The 18,293-nt window shown below is 34.5% G+C and overlaps 1 protein-coding gene across 8 annotated transcripts in view; it reads left to right on the top strand.

The window, feature by feature from the left end:
• Window positions 1-18,293, top strand: part of FUT8 (fucosyltransferase 8) — a 99,690-nt gene that overhangs the window by 44,412 nt on the left and 36,985 nt on the right. For 5 of the 8 annotated variants that reach the window (XM_063158860.1, XM_063158861.1, XM_063158863.1 and 2 more), the window contains 4 exons: window positions 5,419-5,550; window positions 6,877-7,297; window positions 15,617-15,732; window positions 15,866-16,034. In XM_063158860.1, coding sequence (XP_063014930.1) covers window positions 7,095-7,297; window positions 15,617-15,732; window positions 15,866-16,034 — 488 coding nt within the window. In that variant the 5' untranslated portion in view covers window positions 5,419-5,550; window positions 6,877-7,094. The remainder of the gene's footprint in view (window positions 1-5,418; window positions 5,551-6,876; window positions 7,298-15,616; window positions 15,733-15,865; window positions 16,035-18,293) is intronic. The other 3 variants (XM_063158866.1, XM_063158865.1, XM_063158868.1) reach the window with 3 other exon arrangements.

The raw sequence follows: 18,293 nt of genomic DNA, 5'->3' as shown, positions 1-18,293 counted from the left end.
GAACTTTTAGAACACAAACATTAATACATGCTCTGTCAATGGGTTTCTGTTCTCTGGTTGAAGAAAACAATAGATATAATTTGTATGTTAATAAAGGTAATTAAAAAGTTATAGATGAATGAAATGCTTTCCAAATTGTTTCCAGTCACGATTCTAAAAATGTTTGCAACTAAATGGGAAAAGGTCTCTTGGGATTGATATATATGAATGCTAGAATTAGAAATAATTATCAGTCCTGGCTTGATTATAGTAGTGTGCAAAGCATGGAAAAAAAATTCAAAGAAATGATGGTTAACAAAGTAGAGGTAGATATAAATGGGAAATTAGATAAATGCAGCATAGATTTGTTATCAAATTTTCTTTGATCTATATTATTTTGGGTTTACTTACCTGTTGTTTCAATGGGGTCAATTTACCAATGAAACACAGTTGGGGAGATAATGTGTATGTGTCCCTTTCAGCATTTCTTGGCACACAGAAAATTCTATATTGCGTGAGAGAAATTGTGGATGAAAATAGAATCATTTGTAGGAAAAGGAAGTAGCTGAAGGGATGAAGTGACAGGGACTTGTGCTGCAAGGAAGAGTATCAACCTGGAGGAGAGACCCTGTTAGGGCAAATGATTACATGTGTTATTCATCTGGGATGTTTTCAGTAGTGACAATGTCACAAAAATATAATAATTTATAATGAAATATAGGTCACAAAATAGAGGAGGGTTCTGATGGGATCAGAAAAAATGTACAAGAGTTTTTTATGTGATATACTGCAGTGGTAGAATGGGATAAAGTGTAATAACAAAAAAAGGATGAAAAATAACAATTTCTGTGTATAAGATAGGAGATTATAACTTTGAAGAGAGAGAGATGCAAAAAGGTTTGAATGTATGATGTCCTTTTAAAGTGGTTGCTGACTGCCAGAGCAAAGCAGCCATGAAAAGAGAAATCCTGTTTTGGGACACATTACATGAGGCAGGTCCAAGAGAGAAAAGCAAGTATTTGGTTCATACAAGACACCAGCAATGCCTTGTGTTACATGCAGAATTTTGATTCAATTACTGTGTAAGTCTTCATAAAGAATGCATTGCATACACTGTGAATAATATTTGTAAGGTTTGCTTATTTTTATCAAACACTACAGAAGGATTTACTTGTTACTTTTGTCCTTTGATCCTTAGTTTTATTTTAATATCCTAAAAGGATTATTTCCTTAGGCTCTAATCCTTTGTCAGAGGCTGTGCCATCACATTATTCTTAAATAGGAACTGGAATCAGAAAGTTGGTTTTAATTTTCATTTTTATGAGAGTACAACAGGCTAACATTACTTAGAGTAGAATACTTTCATTAGAAGGTAGTTTTAGTTAGTGAAATCTTAAAAATATGAAATCTTAATATCTTTTAAGTTTACTTTTAAGAGAAACTAACAATGTTCTGAGGATTCAGTGTAAGTTGTAAGTCTGCTGTAACCTGCTTTTTGAGTGTCTCACAGTTAATGGTAAGTCATTGTGATGGCTCTTAGAGTGGAATGAATTTCATGTTTTGTACATTGTACAATTTTAGAAGATGTACGTACCTTAAATATAGTCCCATATATGTTAGCTAAAGTGATGTGTGTGTTTTACTTTTTGAGTAATTTTCTCCTTTTCAGCTTACATAAGGTACACTTTTTTCCTAGGCCAGTAGGTGGTTGAGCCAAAAGTAGACTTGCTTAGTTTGCTTTGAATTTAATCTAAAATAACTTGAAACTGTACATTGCCAAGAAAAATCATAATGCTATTCTGGGGCTGTAATTCTGTAGGAAGCAGAAATGCACAAGGAGAAAATACACACTGTGTCACTGAATTTACTATTGAAAGCATGTTTGGAATAGTGCATTAAAAATAGTGCATTAAGCTATAGAAGAATTTGAAATTAGGTAGTATTGGGCTATTAAATTTTTAAATTCTTAAGTACCTTTTAAAGCTTTAAAATAACTTGAAGGCTTTGTGGGAGCAAGATGAAGAAAGATAGTATTTTTGGGGGTTTTTTTGGTTTTTTTTGATTAATAATTTTGTTTTGATTAATCATTTTTGCTATAGCAAAATATTTTTGCTATAGCAAAATAAATTTGACATGGGTGCATATTATTTCTCATTAAGATATTGGTGCTACGCTTCAGTCACTTTTTTAGTTATCATTTTAATCAAGTCTCTTTAGTATTTCATTTAGTTGTTTTCACTTAGTCATTCAGTGCATTCCATTGCAGCAATGTTTTTTTTTAACCAAATTTTTGCTGTTAATTTGACAACAAAACTTTTTCACATTCTTACAATCAACTGCGGCTTACACGAGTAGTATGCACAATTTGATTTCCCAATTAAGTCTTGAAGCAGACCCTTATTTTAGGTAAATATTCTGTCTCTTCTTCATGGAGTCTAAATGAGTTTGTGGCACTAACCACATTTTCTGTGCTATGCACTTATAGTAAATAAATTTTAACTTGAGTTCCTTTCTCACAATGTTATTTTTCATTCAATTGATGCACTGAACATTATGTATTCCCAATGATTTATGGTAGCCACTACTTACCAGACATAGTTTATTTCATAGCTAATGCTGCAAATTTCGTAGTGACTTTTTATAATAAACCTACAAGATTACATTAAACCTGAAAAATAGCTTACTGTATGTGATGCTTTCAACTCAGCATTTGCTTTTAATGTTATTTCATTCTTATTCTACAAAACTTTTTCCTGATATTGGTTTGATGTCTTTAGTAGCCGAAGTAACAAATCAATTTATAAGGAGTGAGAGGGAACTTCTACATTTAAAACCAAAAAGCATTCATTTTAATCAGCATCAATGTGCTGCTTATTTCTCATTATGTTGAGAAAATTTTATAGATATCTGCAGCCTTTTCATCTTCTCTCTCAGGGAACCAGGAGACCTTTTAAATTTGTATATGGAAGACTTTGCACTGTTAATGTCGTACCAAACTGCTTTATTTCATGGCAGCTAAAGTTGTGTCTTTACAAGCATACGTTGAGGGATGACTGGAGGTTACCAAGTTCACTGTGGCATCTGCAGCCCCACACTGGTACTGGCGTTAGGGCTGGCTTTGATTTGCTGCACTGATGGAAGCTGCTGCTCGTACTGAGCTTTGCCTTGCCTAGCCCCTGAGACTGGGATTTCTGTGGCTGCTAGCTGGGCTCTTATAAATGGGACATGATTTACCAGAGGGATCAGGTTGAAAAACGCTCTTAACTGTGTGTAGTGATGAAATTTGTTACGAAAATTGGCTTGAAAAATTGCTCTAGAGCTGCTGGGAAGAATAGAGGAACACATTCTTTTTCATTTCATATATCCAGGGTAAGCCTTTTGAAAGAGATAAGAAATTTATTTTATACATTATTTTAGAGAGTAACATTGTAAGAATGCAGTTGACTGTTCTCAGGATACCCCAGAAAGGAAACAAGAACTAATCTAAAATTGAAGGAAAAATTAACTAATTACCAATATACTATGTAATGTATTTATGCCCTGGAAAATGCAAGTTTATGGGTAAATCTAATCAAATGTAAGACAAGAAATCATGCTAAATCTCAGGGGATAACTAACTACTAAATTAAAATTCATGGCTTTTTCTGGTAAAATAAAATGAACATAATATTCTTAGAGAAAGGACCTTCACTATATAATTCCAACATAAATTTATAACACTAACAACTGCTATTTAGGTATTTTTCTGTCTCCTGCTTAATAAAATACATTTATTGGTACTGCTCTGCCCTACCTTTTGGGTTTGATGGACTCTTATTTAGATGTTCAGTGTCAGATGGTGGTGATAACCATGTTATGATCCATGACAGGTTTGAATTGCTGCATTTGTGGGCTGCTGCTGTGGGTTTTTTTTCTGACTCAAGGCTCAGTTCAGTCTTGGCAGTCTTGAACTTAGTTTAGAGTATGAAACCTCATAAACAGCTGTAGAAAATTAAACAAGTATAAATATTGACATTACCTCTTGACTTTCTGTCAGGCAGATAGCTGTGGCATACGTCTGCATGTGGAGATCTCAGAAACCTGAGACAAGCTATAAAAAATGAACAGTTTTGAAAATGTGATGATTTCTCCTTTGTTTTGATTTATATACAGATCTTGTGTGAACTTTGAAACATGAATCACAGAGTGACAGAATGGTTTGGTTGGAAGGAACCTTAAAGATCATCTAGTTCCAACTGCCCTGCCATGAGCAGGGATGCCACTAGGTCAGGTTTCTCCAAGTTCCATCCAGCCTGGATTTGAACTCTTCCAGAGAGGGCACATCCAGGGATACTGCATATCTCATCCCTGGAATGTCAAATACGTTGACATTTTGCATTTCCAGAACAGTATTAAATAAAAGAAATTGTGTGAAAGCCACATTACAGTACAAAGTTGATAGTTAAGTGCTGTTGGAACTCATGTATAATTAGATACACCACATTTGAGATATAGGGTTTTTAATGTTTTTTTCAGAATGTTCTTCCTGTTCATTCAGCCAGTTTAGCATCTGTACTTTATGTTTAACTCTACTGTGACCTAACTTATGAAAAGAACAATGAAATCTTCAGAGATTGATAGAAATCTGATAAAACCTGTGAGGACTTTGTTGCAGTTAGCCCAACGCTGAACTGATATTTCCTAGAATTACCAATGATAGCTAAAGCCCATTCATAACGGGCCTCAAAGGTCATTTATACACAACTCTGCACACTGATGAACTGATTTTTTTCCCCATTTTTTTTCCTCATTAAACATCTTGATGACCTCCAGATCATTGCTATCAGACTTTTTCACCTCATGTTTCACCTTGTTTTCCAAACATTTATGAATATGTCAAGCTGTACGGAGTCTGCTGTGGGTGCAGAGAGGTTCCTGCTCACTCTTTCCACTAAACTGATAGTCTGGTCTTGCTGTACATCTCTTCTAACAGGGTGGGCACTCACATGAGGATCTTTCTTCTTCCATTCAGCTTAGGTTTTTTTGGAACAATTTGGGAATCTTGTTGAATGCCATTTGAAAATTCACATTGATCAAATAAATTATGTAACAATTAGAACTGGTTCTGTCATGCCTGTGTGTTTATTTACATCTTCAAAGGAACTTTAATAAATTTATGGGGCACAATTTGTCTTTCTAAAAGTAATGTTAGTACTTTTATACTTCGATTACTTTCATCCTTATGTCTGCAGATTTATTTCATCTTATTATTTCTGCCAGTTTGGCTAACATAAATATGTTATTTTCCTGGTCTGTAATTACAGGGTTCCATGCTGTAGACCTTAGAAATAATTCAGTTTACTTTTTAAATTTTCCATTCCTTTGCTACAAAGTCATTATGAGTAAGTGGTTGCGTGCCTCCGTTAATAATTAAACTATTGTATTCTTTAATTTCTTTAGAACTGTTGGAAGAATACCGTCTGTTCCTAGTGACTTGTTATATCAATTTTGTGGATTTTTGATTGTCTGATCTACTAACACTGTTGTTTGAGACAGATCAACGCTGCCTCTGGTAAAGAAGATACCTGATTTGTGAGTCTGCTTAAACTTATATTTTATGAAAAACAGATTGGAAAAAAAGTCAATATTTTGCTTGCAAAGTGCTCTGTAAACAATTCTGTCCCATCTTACTAGTCATTACTGGATTTTTTTTGCCTCTTTTAAACATACACAAACTACCCCTCTTCTCAAGATAACTTGAGAAATTTTTCAGCATTTTCAGTGCTGTTGAAAACACTGAGCATTTTCAAGGTTAGAGTTATTGTATCTGGAAATGTGTGCTCCAGGCATATTTCCATAACTGGATGAGTTTGGAAGTTATTGCAATTTAGGAAGATTTTGCTCTAGACTTTAAATAAGTGGGAACAGAATAAAATAACTAAATGAAATTAAAAAGAAGTTAAGGTGAAAGAAGGATCAAACAGAAAAGAATAATTCGGGAGAAGGTAGATGTGGATGGTATCTCAGAGGAAATATTGTGGATTTAGAGATTTGAGAATTCAAAAAATGGGTTACTTTGAAAATTGAGTCAGAATGGCATATATGTGCCCTTAAAAAAAGGTAGAAATGTTACATTGCTGAGAAAGAGGAGGAAAGGGGAGAAGTACTTAAAGAAGACCATGGACATGCTGTCAGTTAAAATTTTATCTAGATAGTTGAGGAAATTTGTTCCCTAGTAGAATATTTTGCCAAGTAGAAAATGAGTTGAGGTAATTTTGCATTCTTTTAAATGGCATGGTGGTTTTTTTCATGAGAGAAGGTATTACCTTTGGAGCATTTTTTGCTTTTATTATAATTTTAATAATAACAACTTCTCAAAATATGTTTGATAGTTTTGAAACAGCAGAGAAGTGTTTCTAAAGTCATGCCTGATTTTTAAATACTTGCAAATAACAGAATATACTGTTAAACTGACTATAACTCATTTGTTAGAGTGGCAGTCATGATAAAAATAGAGAAGACAGTTAATAAAAGTGAAAAAAATGAAGATGTATTTGTAATGAAATAAAAGCTATTGGTTGATAGTAAAGGAAAACGTTAAGTTTACCAGAGTGACTTTTAAGCAATTTTAATGTCTGAAATGACACATGAAATGGTAAATATTTCTCTTATAAAAAGCAGCATTTCTTCTGGCCATTTCAAAGCCAGGATTAATTGCATAGTCTTTCATTCGTGAATTCAGCATCATGTTCTCTGCAAAGTTAAAAGCTTTTTTCTTTGTCTCTGTGACAGAAAGTACTAGCATTGTCAATTGTCATTCTTGAATGTTAATGAAAATACATTTAGCTCAATTGCAGTCCACTATATTTTTACATATCAGAATTATAATTTCAGGTTTATTTTCATTTTTTCCTGCAGTATATAAATGAAGAATGACGCAATATTAATGCTTTCTATGTACAGCCTTATAAGAATCTTCTTTAAGGAGTTGCAGTAAGACAAACACTGAAAATAGTTTTTCTCTGGTACAATGTGTTGAAGCAGAAGAGCTGGAATTGTCCACCTTTGTACAAACTAAGGAAATGTTTGCTATTTTGTGAGTTGAAGCAGCTCTGGAGTGAATCGAACTTCTGAAAATGCGGCCATGGACTGGTTCCTGGCGTTGGATTATGCTCATCCTGTTTGCTTGGGGAACTTTGCTGTTCTACATTGGAGGGCACCTGGTGCGAGATAGCGAGCACCCGGATCACTCCAGCCGGGAGCTGTCCAAGATCCTCGCTAAGCTGGAACGGTTGAAGCAGCAAAATGAGGACTTGAGGCGCATGGCAGAATCTCTCAGGTAGGATCTCAGAGTAAATAAAACTGCTCAGAAAATGTTGGAAATACGAAATAGCAGAATTTAAATTGTAAGGGTTGTTTGTGGGAATTTCTGCAAGATTATGTTTCATGTTTAAAAGCATATATTAACGTTTTAATCTGTGCTCTAAGTAGATGAAAATATATTGCAGAACTTCTAAATAAATAATGTACATTTAGTTCTGGTCTAATGTAATCATTACTTAAGAGTCATTTAATGGTGTAGAAGTGTTACTGTCACAATTACAGAGTTCTGTAGGTGATTCACCCCTCAATGCCAACTTCAAACAAGTGCAATTATTGTGACATTGATACAAATTAGAACATCTAGTTCTTTATACTTCTGCATGCAATAATTGGAAGAGCTCATTTTAAAATTGCTGAAAACATTTGTACAGCTTGTTGAAGATAAATGCTGACTTGCTGAAGATGATCTGCAATAGATTGCTGCATTATACAAATCCTTTTATCTAAGTTTTCTTCCTTGCGTTGCTGCTAAACTTGTAGAAACACTTGTAAAAAAGTAGTATCATCTCCTTTTTTACAATTACACTGAAATTTTGAAAATATAAGAGTCATTGAAATATAACCCATGCAAATTACACAGTGGCTGGAAGAGAGTAAATGGTTTTACTGGTGGCAGGGTACTCTTTGCCACTCAAGAAGGAGGCAGTAGAGGCAGGGCGTGCTAAGTAGATGCTAAACTATATTTTAGGCAGTCATGATTTTTCTAAATACCTTTCAATATTTTACTAACCTTTAGTGAAATGTCTATATTCAGATAAATATTACATTTTTGGCCGGCAAGGTTTAAGTGATAGCTTATGCTGTTGATAATTTCCCATGCTTTATAAAAAGTAAAACCTCAGTTTGCATCTACTTTAAACATGCTACAGTATTTCCACATTCCTTCTCTATGGTTCCATTAATGGTGTCAGGATGCTGGAATTAGACGCAGAACTGTGTGGACTGGACTCCGTTCAGCTTTTTTGGAAATATGTTCTTTAGCAATATTTCTGAGACATTTCCTCAGAGTGTTTCTATATCATAACCACAGGAGGATCTGAAATTCTGGGATGAGAAAGCCTAAATGACTTTAAATACCAGTTGAACAGTGACTCATGTCCAGGTTCAGTTGTCAGTGCTCTCCAGGAGTGAGCCAGCTTGAGACTGGAAGACCTTCAGGCATAGTTTTTTTCTGGAAGTAATGTGAGATTGCTGAAGTACTGGACTTTGAGGGAAATGATGCATGACAATATAGGGCCTTTCCATTATTTTTACTGTGCCAAATCCTTGGTACTGTTTACGTAGAAACATCAGAAATAGGTTTTAGAAATATCCTGGTCAACCTCTGTTAGTAAAGTATTATAATATAATGTGGTACAGAATTTCAGTATTTCATTTATTTGTTTGCCAGACAGAATAAGCTGTGTTGAAAATAGCTGTTAGCTTTAAAACTGTCCCATTTCTAGTTTTGTAGCACCATGTCTGTTTAAAACAAGGCATTAACCAGCAGTCCATGGATTGAGTATCCGTGCCCTGGAAGAGATCGCTGCTGCTGTGAGCATACAATTACAGGAACAAAACACCTCTTAACTTCAGAAATCCAATTAGACAGAAAAGATTACTTTTGCTCCAGTTTACATCTTAAAGTAAAGATGTAATTTATTTTAGGCTTTATTGATCAAAGACAGAAAGATTGGAACTATGATTTGAATATGATTTAATTGCTAAAATATTTTGTTTTGTACTGAAAACTTTAATTACTGATAGTGTCAGTTAAATCTGAGTGGTAAGACAACACTCTCTACATCAATAGAGCTCATAACAGGCATGAGGTAAAACTTGATTTTGCTGCTCTTTTCCACTAAGATTTTGTATCTAGAGAAGAAAACAGCACATTAAAATTTTGTGTGGTTAAAACAGAGAATATATTAGAGTATGCAATGGGGCTAAGATCATTGCTGAAATTAAGAATATTCCAAATCAGAACTTAAAGTTACTTGTGGAGGAGTTTATACAAAATGAGGGTGCCTACCTGTAAAATTGGAGCAGTAGACAAACATCTGATTAACAATCCTAGTTAATGATACTAGTGAAAGTATTTTGGCACTATTAGATAAAACTTTTGCCTGGCAAAAAGTTCCAAGTTAACAGAATTTACCTTAGTGGGCAAAGAAGTTTTGTGAATGTTACAAAATTATCCTGATGAATAGTTGTTCTATTAATAATAGCTAGTTAGGGCAGGCAGGAAGGGGCAGAAGGCAGGTGTGGTTACAAGAATCAGTAGTTTAGTAGGAGTGTAAGTTGTTTTTAATTTCCATTTTGAAGTTAGAGAAAATTGATATTTCATCTTTAATTGTTAATTGAAATGATAAAATGCATTTCAGTACATTTCAGTTGCCTGGACTTTCCCATTATAATGGGTTCCTGAGACTCCCCAGACTTCGTTATCACCCAATAAAAATCTTCTGAGATGGTTGAAAACAAGAGCTGGGCTGTGCTTGTTTGCATCTCTTAATGAATGCCAACATGCAATGACAAGAAGTGATCTTTCCACCCTGAGATTTGAATCCTCCTTTGCTGCCAATTTATGTGGCAGCCCCTCATGCCCAAAGACAACAACAAAAAAAACCCCCAAAATCTACCCTTTGAAACATACCTGATGTGCATGCACAGCCAACCATTCAAAACTTGACAAAGATCATATCTGTGAAAAGGCTTTATAAAATCATGCTTAACCCTTTTCTCCTCTGTGATACTTAAATAATATCTGATTTTGTAATTTTCTCCTGATTGCTTCTTTTCACACAAGATGTGTAAGGAATAGAATTAGGGTTTTAGGGCAGGGGTAGGTACTTGTTTGGGTTATTCTGGTTCCTATCTGCTGCAACCGTTTGTATGTTTGTTTTCAAAAAATATGTTCTTATGAATTTATGATCTTAAAAATACTTATTTATTACCCATATTGTTTAAGAGTAGTTCATATTTTTGCAAGGATTTTTGGTGAGCATATTTTTTAATACTTATTTTCTAAGATATACCTTTGCAAGAGTGCAAGTTAGAACAGTCACATCTTTTTGTAAATGGCCTGAGATTTAAAGTATTCCTTTAGGAACTGAGTCCACTTTTGTGGTGCAATTCTGATTACTTGAAATTGCATCAGGTACCATATAGTTTTTATGTTGTATTTAAAATGCCTTAGGTGAGAAGTTACTGTACTTTTTCTTTTGCCAATATGATGCTTCGTAAAAACCTTGCTTGTGGGCTAGAAAAAAGCACAGATGTATGTTAATGTTGCAGAAGATAAATGGAATTAAAGGTATTTTGTAGTGTGAGTTTTAAAAATTATGTGCATGAATATTGTGGTGTGGTGAGTTTGGAGAGTTACCATAGTCTGTATATGATTATAAACAATATTGTGTGAGCAGATCTGAGTTGATTTTAGAAGCATTCTAGATTTCATTGGTGTAAAATAGTAATAAATCTGTGTTTTTTATAGATTATTCTTTCACTATTCTGTATCCAGTAGACCTGGAAGAGCCCTTTCAAGGACACTTATTACAGATGTAGTAGGTGTGACTGCAAAACTGGAAATCTTTACTACAATTTTTGTGCTTATTTAAAGGAAACTTGAAAGGGAGTAATAATCAAATCAAAGCATTACATCATGTTGTTTCCTAACACCAGTAGTTTTACCTAAATGTTTTACTTGCTATTAGGATTATGATATGACTTCCAAAGACTGTCCCTGTTGCATATGGGTGATACAAGGCTTTTAGGAATAGGAGAGCTTAAAATTACAACTTTTGTAATGTCCCATTTTCTTGGATGGAAACTGTGAAGCTGTGTATGCCTTCATCCTTGTCCTAGCCTTTCTTTATTTTTGCAATACATGAATTCTTCGTAATATTCATGTGCTTCTTTATTGCTGGGTGGTAGTCAAATTTTTATATTTTAGGGTATTTTGATGGAAGATAAACCTGGCAGTTTAGGAACCAGTAATTTCAGAGTTCTCCTCAGGGGAATAGAAAATCTTGTTAAATGGATTCATACTGTGTTCATGTTATGAATACATCACATTTGGACTATATTTCCTTCCTAGACTCTTTTAAATATTGCGTTTTGTAGAACCTGCAATTCTTCTAATAAATATGATAGCCTGTTTCTTACTCTGAATTAGGAGTGTGTGTTATAAAGCAGAACAGAGGTGGAAAAGGGCAAAATGTCATCAAACACATGAAACCAAACACCTACATATTATTCTTACAGTTCTTAGTGTAGCTTCAGAAAGAAGAGATCAGATTTAATTTTGAAAGAGCACTAGAGTTGCTTTAATGTAGCAGGTGCTGAGGCTGGTAGAGAATCCAAACTCAAGATCAATTAATCATAAACAGCTCTATTAAAGTAGTTCTGTCATTTACTCTGTGCAATTTTTTGGGTCCTTTAAACCTGTAGAAAACATTAAAGGGGCTTGGATAGAAGAATGGTTTTGGGTTGATAAAAATTTAAATACCAAAGTACAGTTTCCTACTACATGTATTTAAAATACATGTAGTAGGAAAGTTTGAAGCTGAGCTTATTGCACAGTGTGGGAAGAATGACAATAATTGAACTAAATGGTGGCCACCTCTGCTCTTTTTACTGTTTTTTTGTGCAATTCTGAGTTAAGGGAAGCAAGGCATGCAGTGGATATAAATCAGTGCTGATCAGGTCTATGCTGATCTAAATTGATAAGGGATGTTGCTCTTTATTTGCAGATAACATTGACTCTTTCTTTCAGTTTTATTTACTGAGGAGGTTTTATCTAAGGAGGATGAAGTGACAGCCTGTAGTATTCTTTTTGTTTGTGTGTGCTAGTGGTCATGAATAATTGAACGTGATTTTCTTCTTGGGAAGAGAAAAAAGTGAGAGGGGAAAAGGCAATCATAATGTGGCTTTAGGTAGATACAATCCTAGTTCCTTACAAAGAACTTGGATATAAATGAAAGAATGAGAAAGTGTTTGAGTATGAACTAGTGAAATCTTACTTTTTCCTTTTGCTGATAAATTAGTGTAACCTTTTAGATATCTTGGAAATACGAAAAGGTTAGAATGGTTTTTATAATTTATGGATTTTTAAAAACTATTTTTACAATTATTTTACACAGTATGGCAGTTCTTCTAGCTAAATTGAATGTCACTATGATTAATTTTTAAGGGGTTCTTTTTGCCTTCAGAGATCCAGACTAGAGATCCATCGCTTTGTCATTGCCCCTTTGTCATTGCACCTGAAGGTGATGAGAAAGTGGCCTCAGTCATATGGATTATGTACACAGAATTATTTTTTTAAAATCTGGATTGCTGGCAAAGGACAAAGCAGAAACAGATTATTTCTACAGCATAATCTTTTTGACGTTTAAAGTTATCCAGTACTATCTTTATTTGATGAGTTAATTATGGGAAAGATAATTTATATTTGCTATCAGATGGTAGGAAGCATGCAAACATCACACCTTTTAACTATAGAGAATTGAAATAAGCTTTGTTTATTAGCTTGGTTGACCATTTAAGTGGCTTATAATGATGTTTATTTTGGATTCATAACCTAATTACAGTTTTACCATAGTAATAAGTGAAGGATACTCTGTACTGGATGCTTACTGATGTGTTTTTTATTACTGCTTAGAATCATCCTAGTTTAGATGAATTTACTTTAAACTCACTTCCCATATTTTAAGGAGTAAAATAGTTGTCAGGACTTCGGTAAGAATTCTTTTTCCCATAAGAATTCCTGTTTTTCAACAGGCATTCTAATTCATGAGTATGCATAATTTCTAGGATATTCTGCACTAGAAGTTACCTGCATGGATGCTATGAGACTAGACAAGGATTTTAATTCAAACACTTTTCCCTCAAATGTTATACCCAGCTCAGCTGAAGTACTTGTAGAGGGTAATAACTGCCAAGCTGTGCTGGTTGCAGAGAAGAATCTTTTCTCTAATTTTGAGACTGGATGAAAGTGAGGAAGACAGCAATTCCAAGTCTGATGAGGTAACAGATGTAGAGACACAACTGAAAAAAAGAATAAGCTATCTTCGTTTAGTCCTAAAATGATGTGATTTTTGGAAGTCTAAGCAACTAGCTTAGAGACCATCCCCCCCTCCCACCTCTTTTATCTAACAGTCTAAGTATAATAAAAATTTTTATTGCAGTGTGCCAAAGTAAGAAGAATGTTAAATGGCAAAATGGTACTTTTCTTTTTAAGATCTTAATTATATCAAATGCTTAACATTACTGTGCTTCTTTCATATCATCCACAACCATCCTTCTGTAGGATTCTCTAATTGCTACTTTACAGACTTTCCTTATGCTAAGAGGATGTGTGCACTGTCTCAAGACTTCTTATGGTAATGATTTTCTATCCTTGCACCCTATTGTTCCTCACAGACTCTACCTTTAGGGTATGTGACTTGTACAGGATAAGCTGTTTCATTTTTTTCTGGCAATTTTGTGGTTAGTTGTTCTTTCACAACTCAAATTGTGGTACCAAGCTGGCAGATCACAAACACATTTCCATCTGGTGGTTTTAAATTAGTGTAAGAATGTAAATGGTTTTCAATATACTTTTTAAAGGCTTGTTTGTATTGTCTTGTACATGGCTATCCAATACTCTATCTCAGTAGGATATAACACCATACATTTGTTGTAGAAACAAATTTACAAATTGATTGTTGAAACAGATTATATTTAGGGAGTGCACATGCTTAAGATTAGGATATTTTACACAGTTCTGACATGCTTTTTCCATCATTGCATGGAAAAGCAGATGTACAAGCAGTTAATGATAATTCCTTTTTGTTTACCATGGTAGTTTTAGAACACAAATATTTTTTTCAGTAATTGAATTATCCCTAGTAGGATCGGGATAGGATAGCTTTAGTGGGAAGCTTTAAGACTGCAGAGTTTTTCTTCTAAATTTCTGTTAGGCTATGTAGCTGCTTCTTCCTCCGCCTCTCCTACTCCCTTCTGAAAAAACATGCTTGAATGCTGTGCTTCATGTGATGCACTTTTCTGATGCTCACATTAGGTATTCTCTTCACCTGTTCCAGGGAAAATGAACTTTTCATCAGTCCCTGAAATTTTATTGGAATTTAGTTATCCAGACCTGAGAGACACTAAAGAAATAACGTCTCAGTAGGATATTTAGAATGCTTTAATTTCTTTTTTACAGGAAAGGTGCTCCCTCAAACCACTGTTTTCTCTATGCCAGAGGCAACTTTTGTCTGTCAAGGACTCTTCCTGTGCATGGTGCTGTGAAACTCTGTGTGTTTTTGTGTAGAGAGTATCTGTTTCTTTTTATGCTCATATTCCTTTATGAAAGAAGAATCATCTTCATATTTTGCAAGAATTCTGTATTCTTTGCAGTTCTAAAGACTTCTCATTGCACATCTTTTTCTTTCTGGGGTCAGCTCTTACATTATAAAATGTGGAATAATTTTTAACCAGAAGGGTAATTTCTCTTGAAATGAAAAGGGTTTTTAATTTCCCTGCATTAAATTTGAGGCAAGAAGATGTTAGCATCTAATTTTTAAACGTTAATCATTTTGCTTTATTAATATATGGATTCAAGTTGAGATGATGAACAAACTTCAGTAATGGCCTCAGGGCTGATTTATGGCCCATAGATTTCAGGATGTGTGTTTCCATACTTCTCCTGTGCTCACATATCAGAAATTTAACAGATGGATGTTACAGTTGCTGATGGTTTTTTAGGTGATCTACACTTCAGAATACTAGAGTTGTCATAAAAAAACCTTGATAGTGGTACATTTAAGACGACTGGATCTTTTTCTGAGTCCAGGGAATACATGGAAATCATCCTGTGTGGATGTGTAGGAAGACAAAACTGGAGATCAAGTGCTGGAGCCCTGGTTCTCCTAGAAGATATGGCCAGGGCTCAAGAGCAGAATGGATTTGTTTGTGTGCCAGTCAGGTTAACAGTTAAACTGCCACAAATATTATTTTCACAAGCAGAGCCTTGGATGGTTCTTGTTGGTGAGTGGAAGTCTTGTAAACCACACAGTTTAGGATCAGGACCTTGCAGCTGTGTTGTGCACTGTTTTTCTCCTATGGGATTGGGCTTTTAAAATCTTTATGTTAATATGTTTAATTTCTTCTGGTTTTAAGGAATTCTGATGAAGGATTATCAGTAAAACAGTATGAAATAAAAAATGAGTGGAGAGCTGAATTGTTAATGCAAATAATTTATCAAATAATTATATTTATAAATGATGCAATTTCTTTGTTTTCTGTATCCTAGGATACCAGATGGTCCCATTGATCAGGGACCAGCTGCAGGAAAGGTACATGCTTTAGAGGAGCAACTTCTAAAGGCCAAAGAACAGATAGAAAACTATAAGAAGCGGACAGGAGATGGTTGGTAGATGATTTTTCTTTTAATTCTAAAACAAGTTTTGATGTTTTGCCATTTCATATCACAGATGTATTGGCTTCTTAACAAATTATTCAGCTACAATTACTGATGCTTTTATGCATTTTTTTTTTAAAGTAGGCGGCCTTGGGAAAGACCATGAAATACTGAGAAGGAGGATTGAAAATGGGGCTAAGGAGCTTTGGTTTTTCCTCCAGAGTGAACTGAAGAAGTTAAAAACTCTAGAAGGAAGCGAACTGCAAACACGCATTGATGAATTTCTGTCTGATTTGGGTCATCAGGAAAGGTACTTTCATTAGTCGGTTCTGACCTTTAATTTAACTGTCATTATATTATTCAAAGATGTGTGGCAATTATAGTTTTCATTGTTGTCAATCATCAGGCCTCCTTATTGTTGGAGAACCTTTTGTATTTTATTAAAATATTCTGCACGAGTTTTGTTTGTGCTGAACAACATTAATCCAAGAACTGTTAAAAATTCAGTGACATCTGTCTGTAAGCATATTACAACTGTTCCCAACAGGATTGCAATGACAGTTTGTGTCTCATCAGTAAACAGTTATACAAAAATAGCTGAATTGACTAAATACACTACTTTAAATCGTTGCCCTGAAAAAAGCTGTGATCTCTATATATGAACATCTGTAATAAAGCAAGAGCCTTTGAAAATAATATAGTAAAGGGAAAAAATCATAAGAATTTTCAATTCCTTAGAAATAATGCAAACACTATTTAAAACATAAAGACAATATGAATTTGGTTATTAATATGGGCAAATAGTATAGTCCATTAAATTTTGTAATTTAATATTCCGCAATTCCAAAATCCATTCTGTCACAGATTGATTGAGTTGAAAGTGAGAAGAGACTATTCAATTATTGAAAGTTATTATTTATATAGAAGACATGATTAAATTTCATCCAATTAGTTCTCTGCCAAGTGCTGTTTTATATATTTGACTGAAATTAAAGTAGTGCTTGGCTGAAGTGGAATTTTCCAAAAGACTTGTGAGGTCTTCACTTGAACAGTGAATTGGCAGAGAAGTGTCACTTCCCTGGGCAGTTTCAATAGTTATCTCCTCTTAGAAATATTTTTTTCCACAGAACTTATTTCCATCTGGGCTTCTTGAACTTTAGGTCATGGATTCTTATGTACCTTTTAAACTATCTCTGCTAAAAACTGGAGCAAGTAGTCTAATACCAGACTTTCTGTCGTTTGTCATGGAAACTGAATCACTTATGTGCATGTTATTGCTCTATTTGTAAAGCCAGGATGAGGCAGTCACCACAGTGAAACTTTGAATAATGATGTGTGTGTTTGGTGCCAGAAGGTTCTTATGTTGCTGCCTTCCAGGATGAGTTCTTTCCCTTAGTCCTTTCCATTGTATGCCAATGATTATTAATTCATTAAGTCTTAATTTTCCACCCTGACACCCTTATGTTCACATGTCACTGTACTTCAGGATGAGGTGAAACCCATTTGAGAGGTGCATAAACTCCTTCGCATGGAGTTATACTGGAAGTTGAGATGAATCTCACTGTGGTACTGAAAGAAGTTTGTATATGATGCTAGCAATCACAACTGCTCTTTTTTTTTCCTCTGAGAATTTTTGTGTTGAATACAAATATTCTTTCAGTTGTCCAGGTGGTTATTAAATATAGAATAATCTGAAGGCTGTTTAGACTTTGTAATAGATCTGTGTAGATATTCCTATCTGGTGAGGTCCTCAAAGAAGGCTTAGGTAATTTAAGCTAAAATCAAACAGCCATAAACTAGTTTTTATTAAACTGAATCTGGACAATCTGTTTGTAGTGTAGAAATTCAAAGGAATTGCATTAGAAAAAAAACAGATAAAAAATGTTTCTACGATATTCAGCCTGTGTTCCCGGTGCATTTGCAGTGTTGCCTTCAAGCAGTAGAAATATCTTGTGTTGCAGAATGCACAATTTGGTTCCTCTAGTCCTGAGGAAGTTTTTTCCTGCACCTTTGTGGTCGAGCTGTCTCCTTCTTTCCCTTTAATCTTTCAGTCTTGTTGTGTGAATTGCAGGAAGATTCCCGGTCTGTGTGCACATCCTTGGGCATGTGATGCACTGCTGCCTCTGGGGTCTTCTTTGCCCTTACAATGCACAGTACCTCCCCAGGGAAGGAACAGTCTCATCTTCCCTCCACACTGTCCATCTGCTTGCTTCTCTAAAGGAACAGAGCATAAGTTTGGAAAGCAAATCAGATGTTTGTCATTCACTTTGAGAAGCACGGGTTTTTGCTTTGGTGTTTTTTTTTTGGTGTTTTTTTTTTTTTGTCTGTTTTGGGTTTTCTTTTGGTTTGGTTTTTTTGGTTTTTTTGTTGCTTTGTTTTTTGCTTATTGTCTGTTTTGTTTGTTGGTTTGGTTTGGTCTTTTAAGTACATGTGCACTTCTTGAATTTTTTTAAAGGAATTATACCTGTTGTCAAATGCTCTTTTGTTTACAGTGTTGTCTTTAAAAAGTTATATTTTAGATAAATGGAACACTGCAAGTGCAGCTGGTATTACTTTTATACAAATACAT

Source organism: Melospiza melodia, chromosome 6, assembly GCF_035770615.1.
Source record: "Melospiza melodia melodia isolate bMelMel2 chromosome 6, bMelMel2.pri, whole genome shotgun sequence".
Taxonomy (NCBI): Eukaryota; Metazoa; Chordata; class Aves; order Passeriformes; family Passerellidae; genus Melospiza; species Melospiza melodia.
Note: the sequence above shows the minus strand (reverse complement) of the source record. Positions and strands in the feature narration are given on the sequence as shown.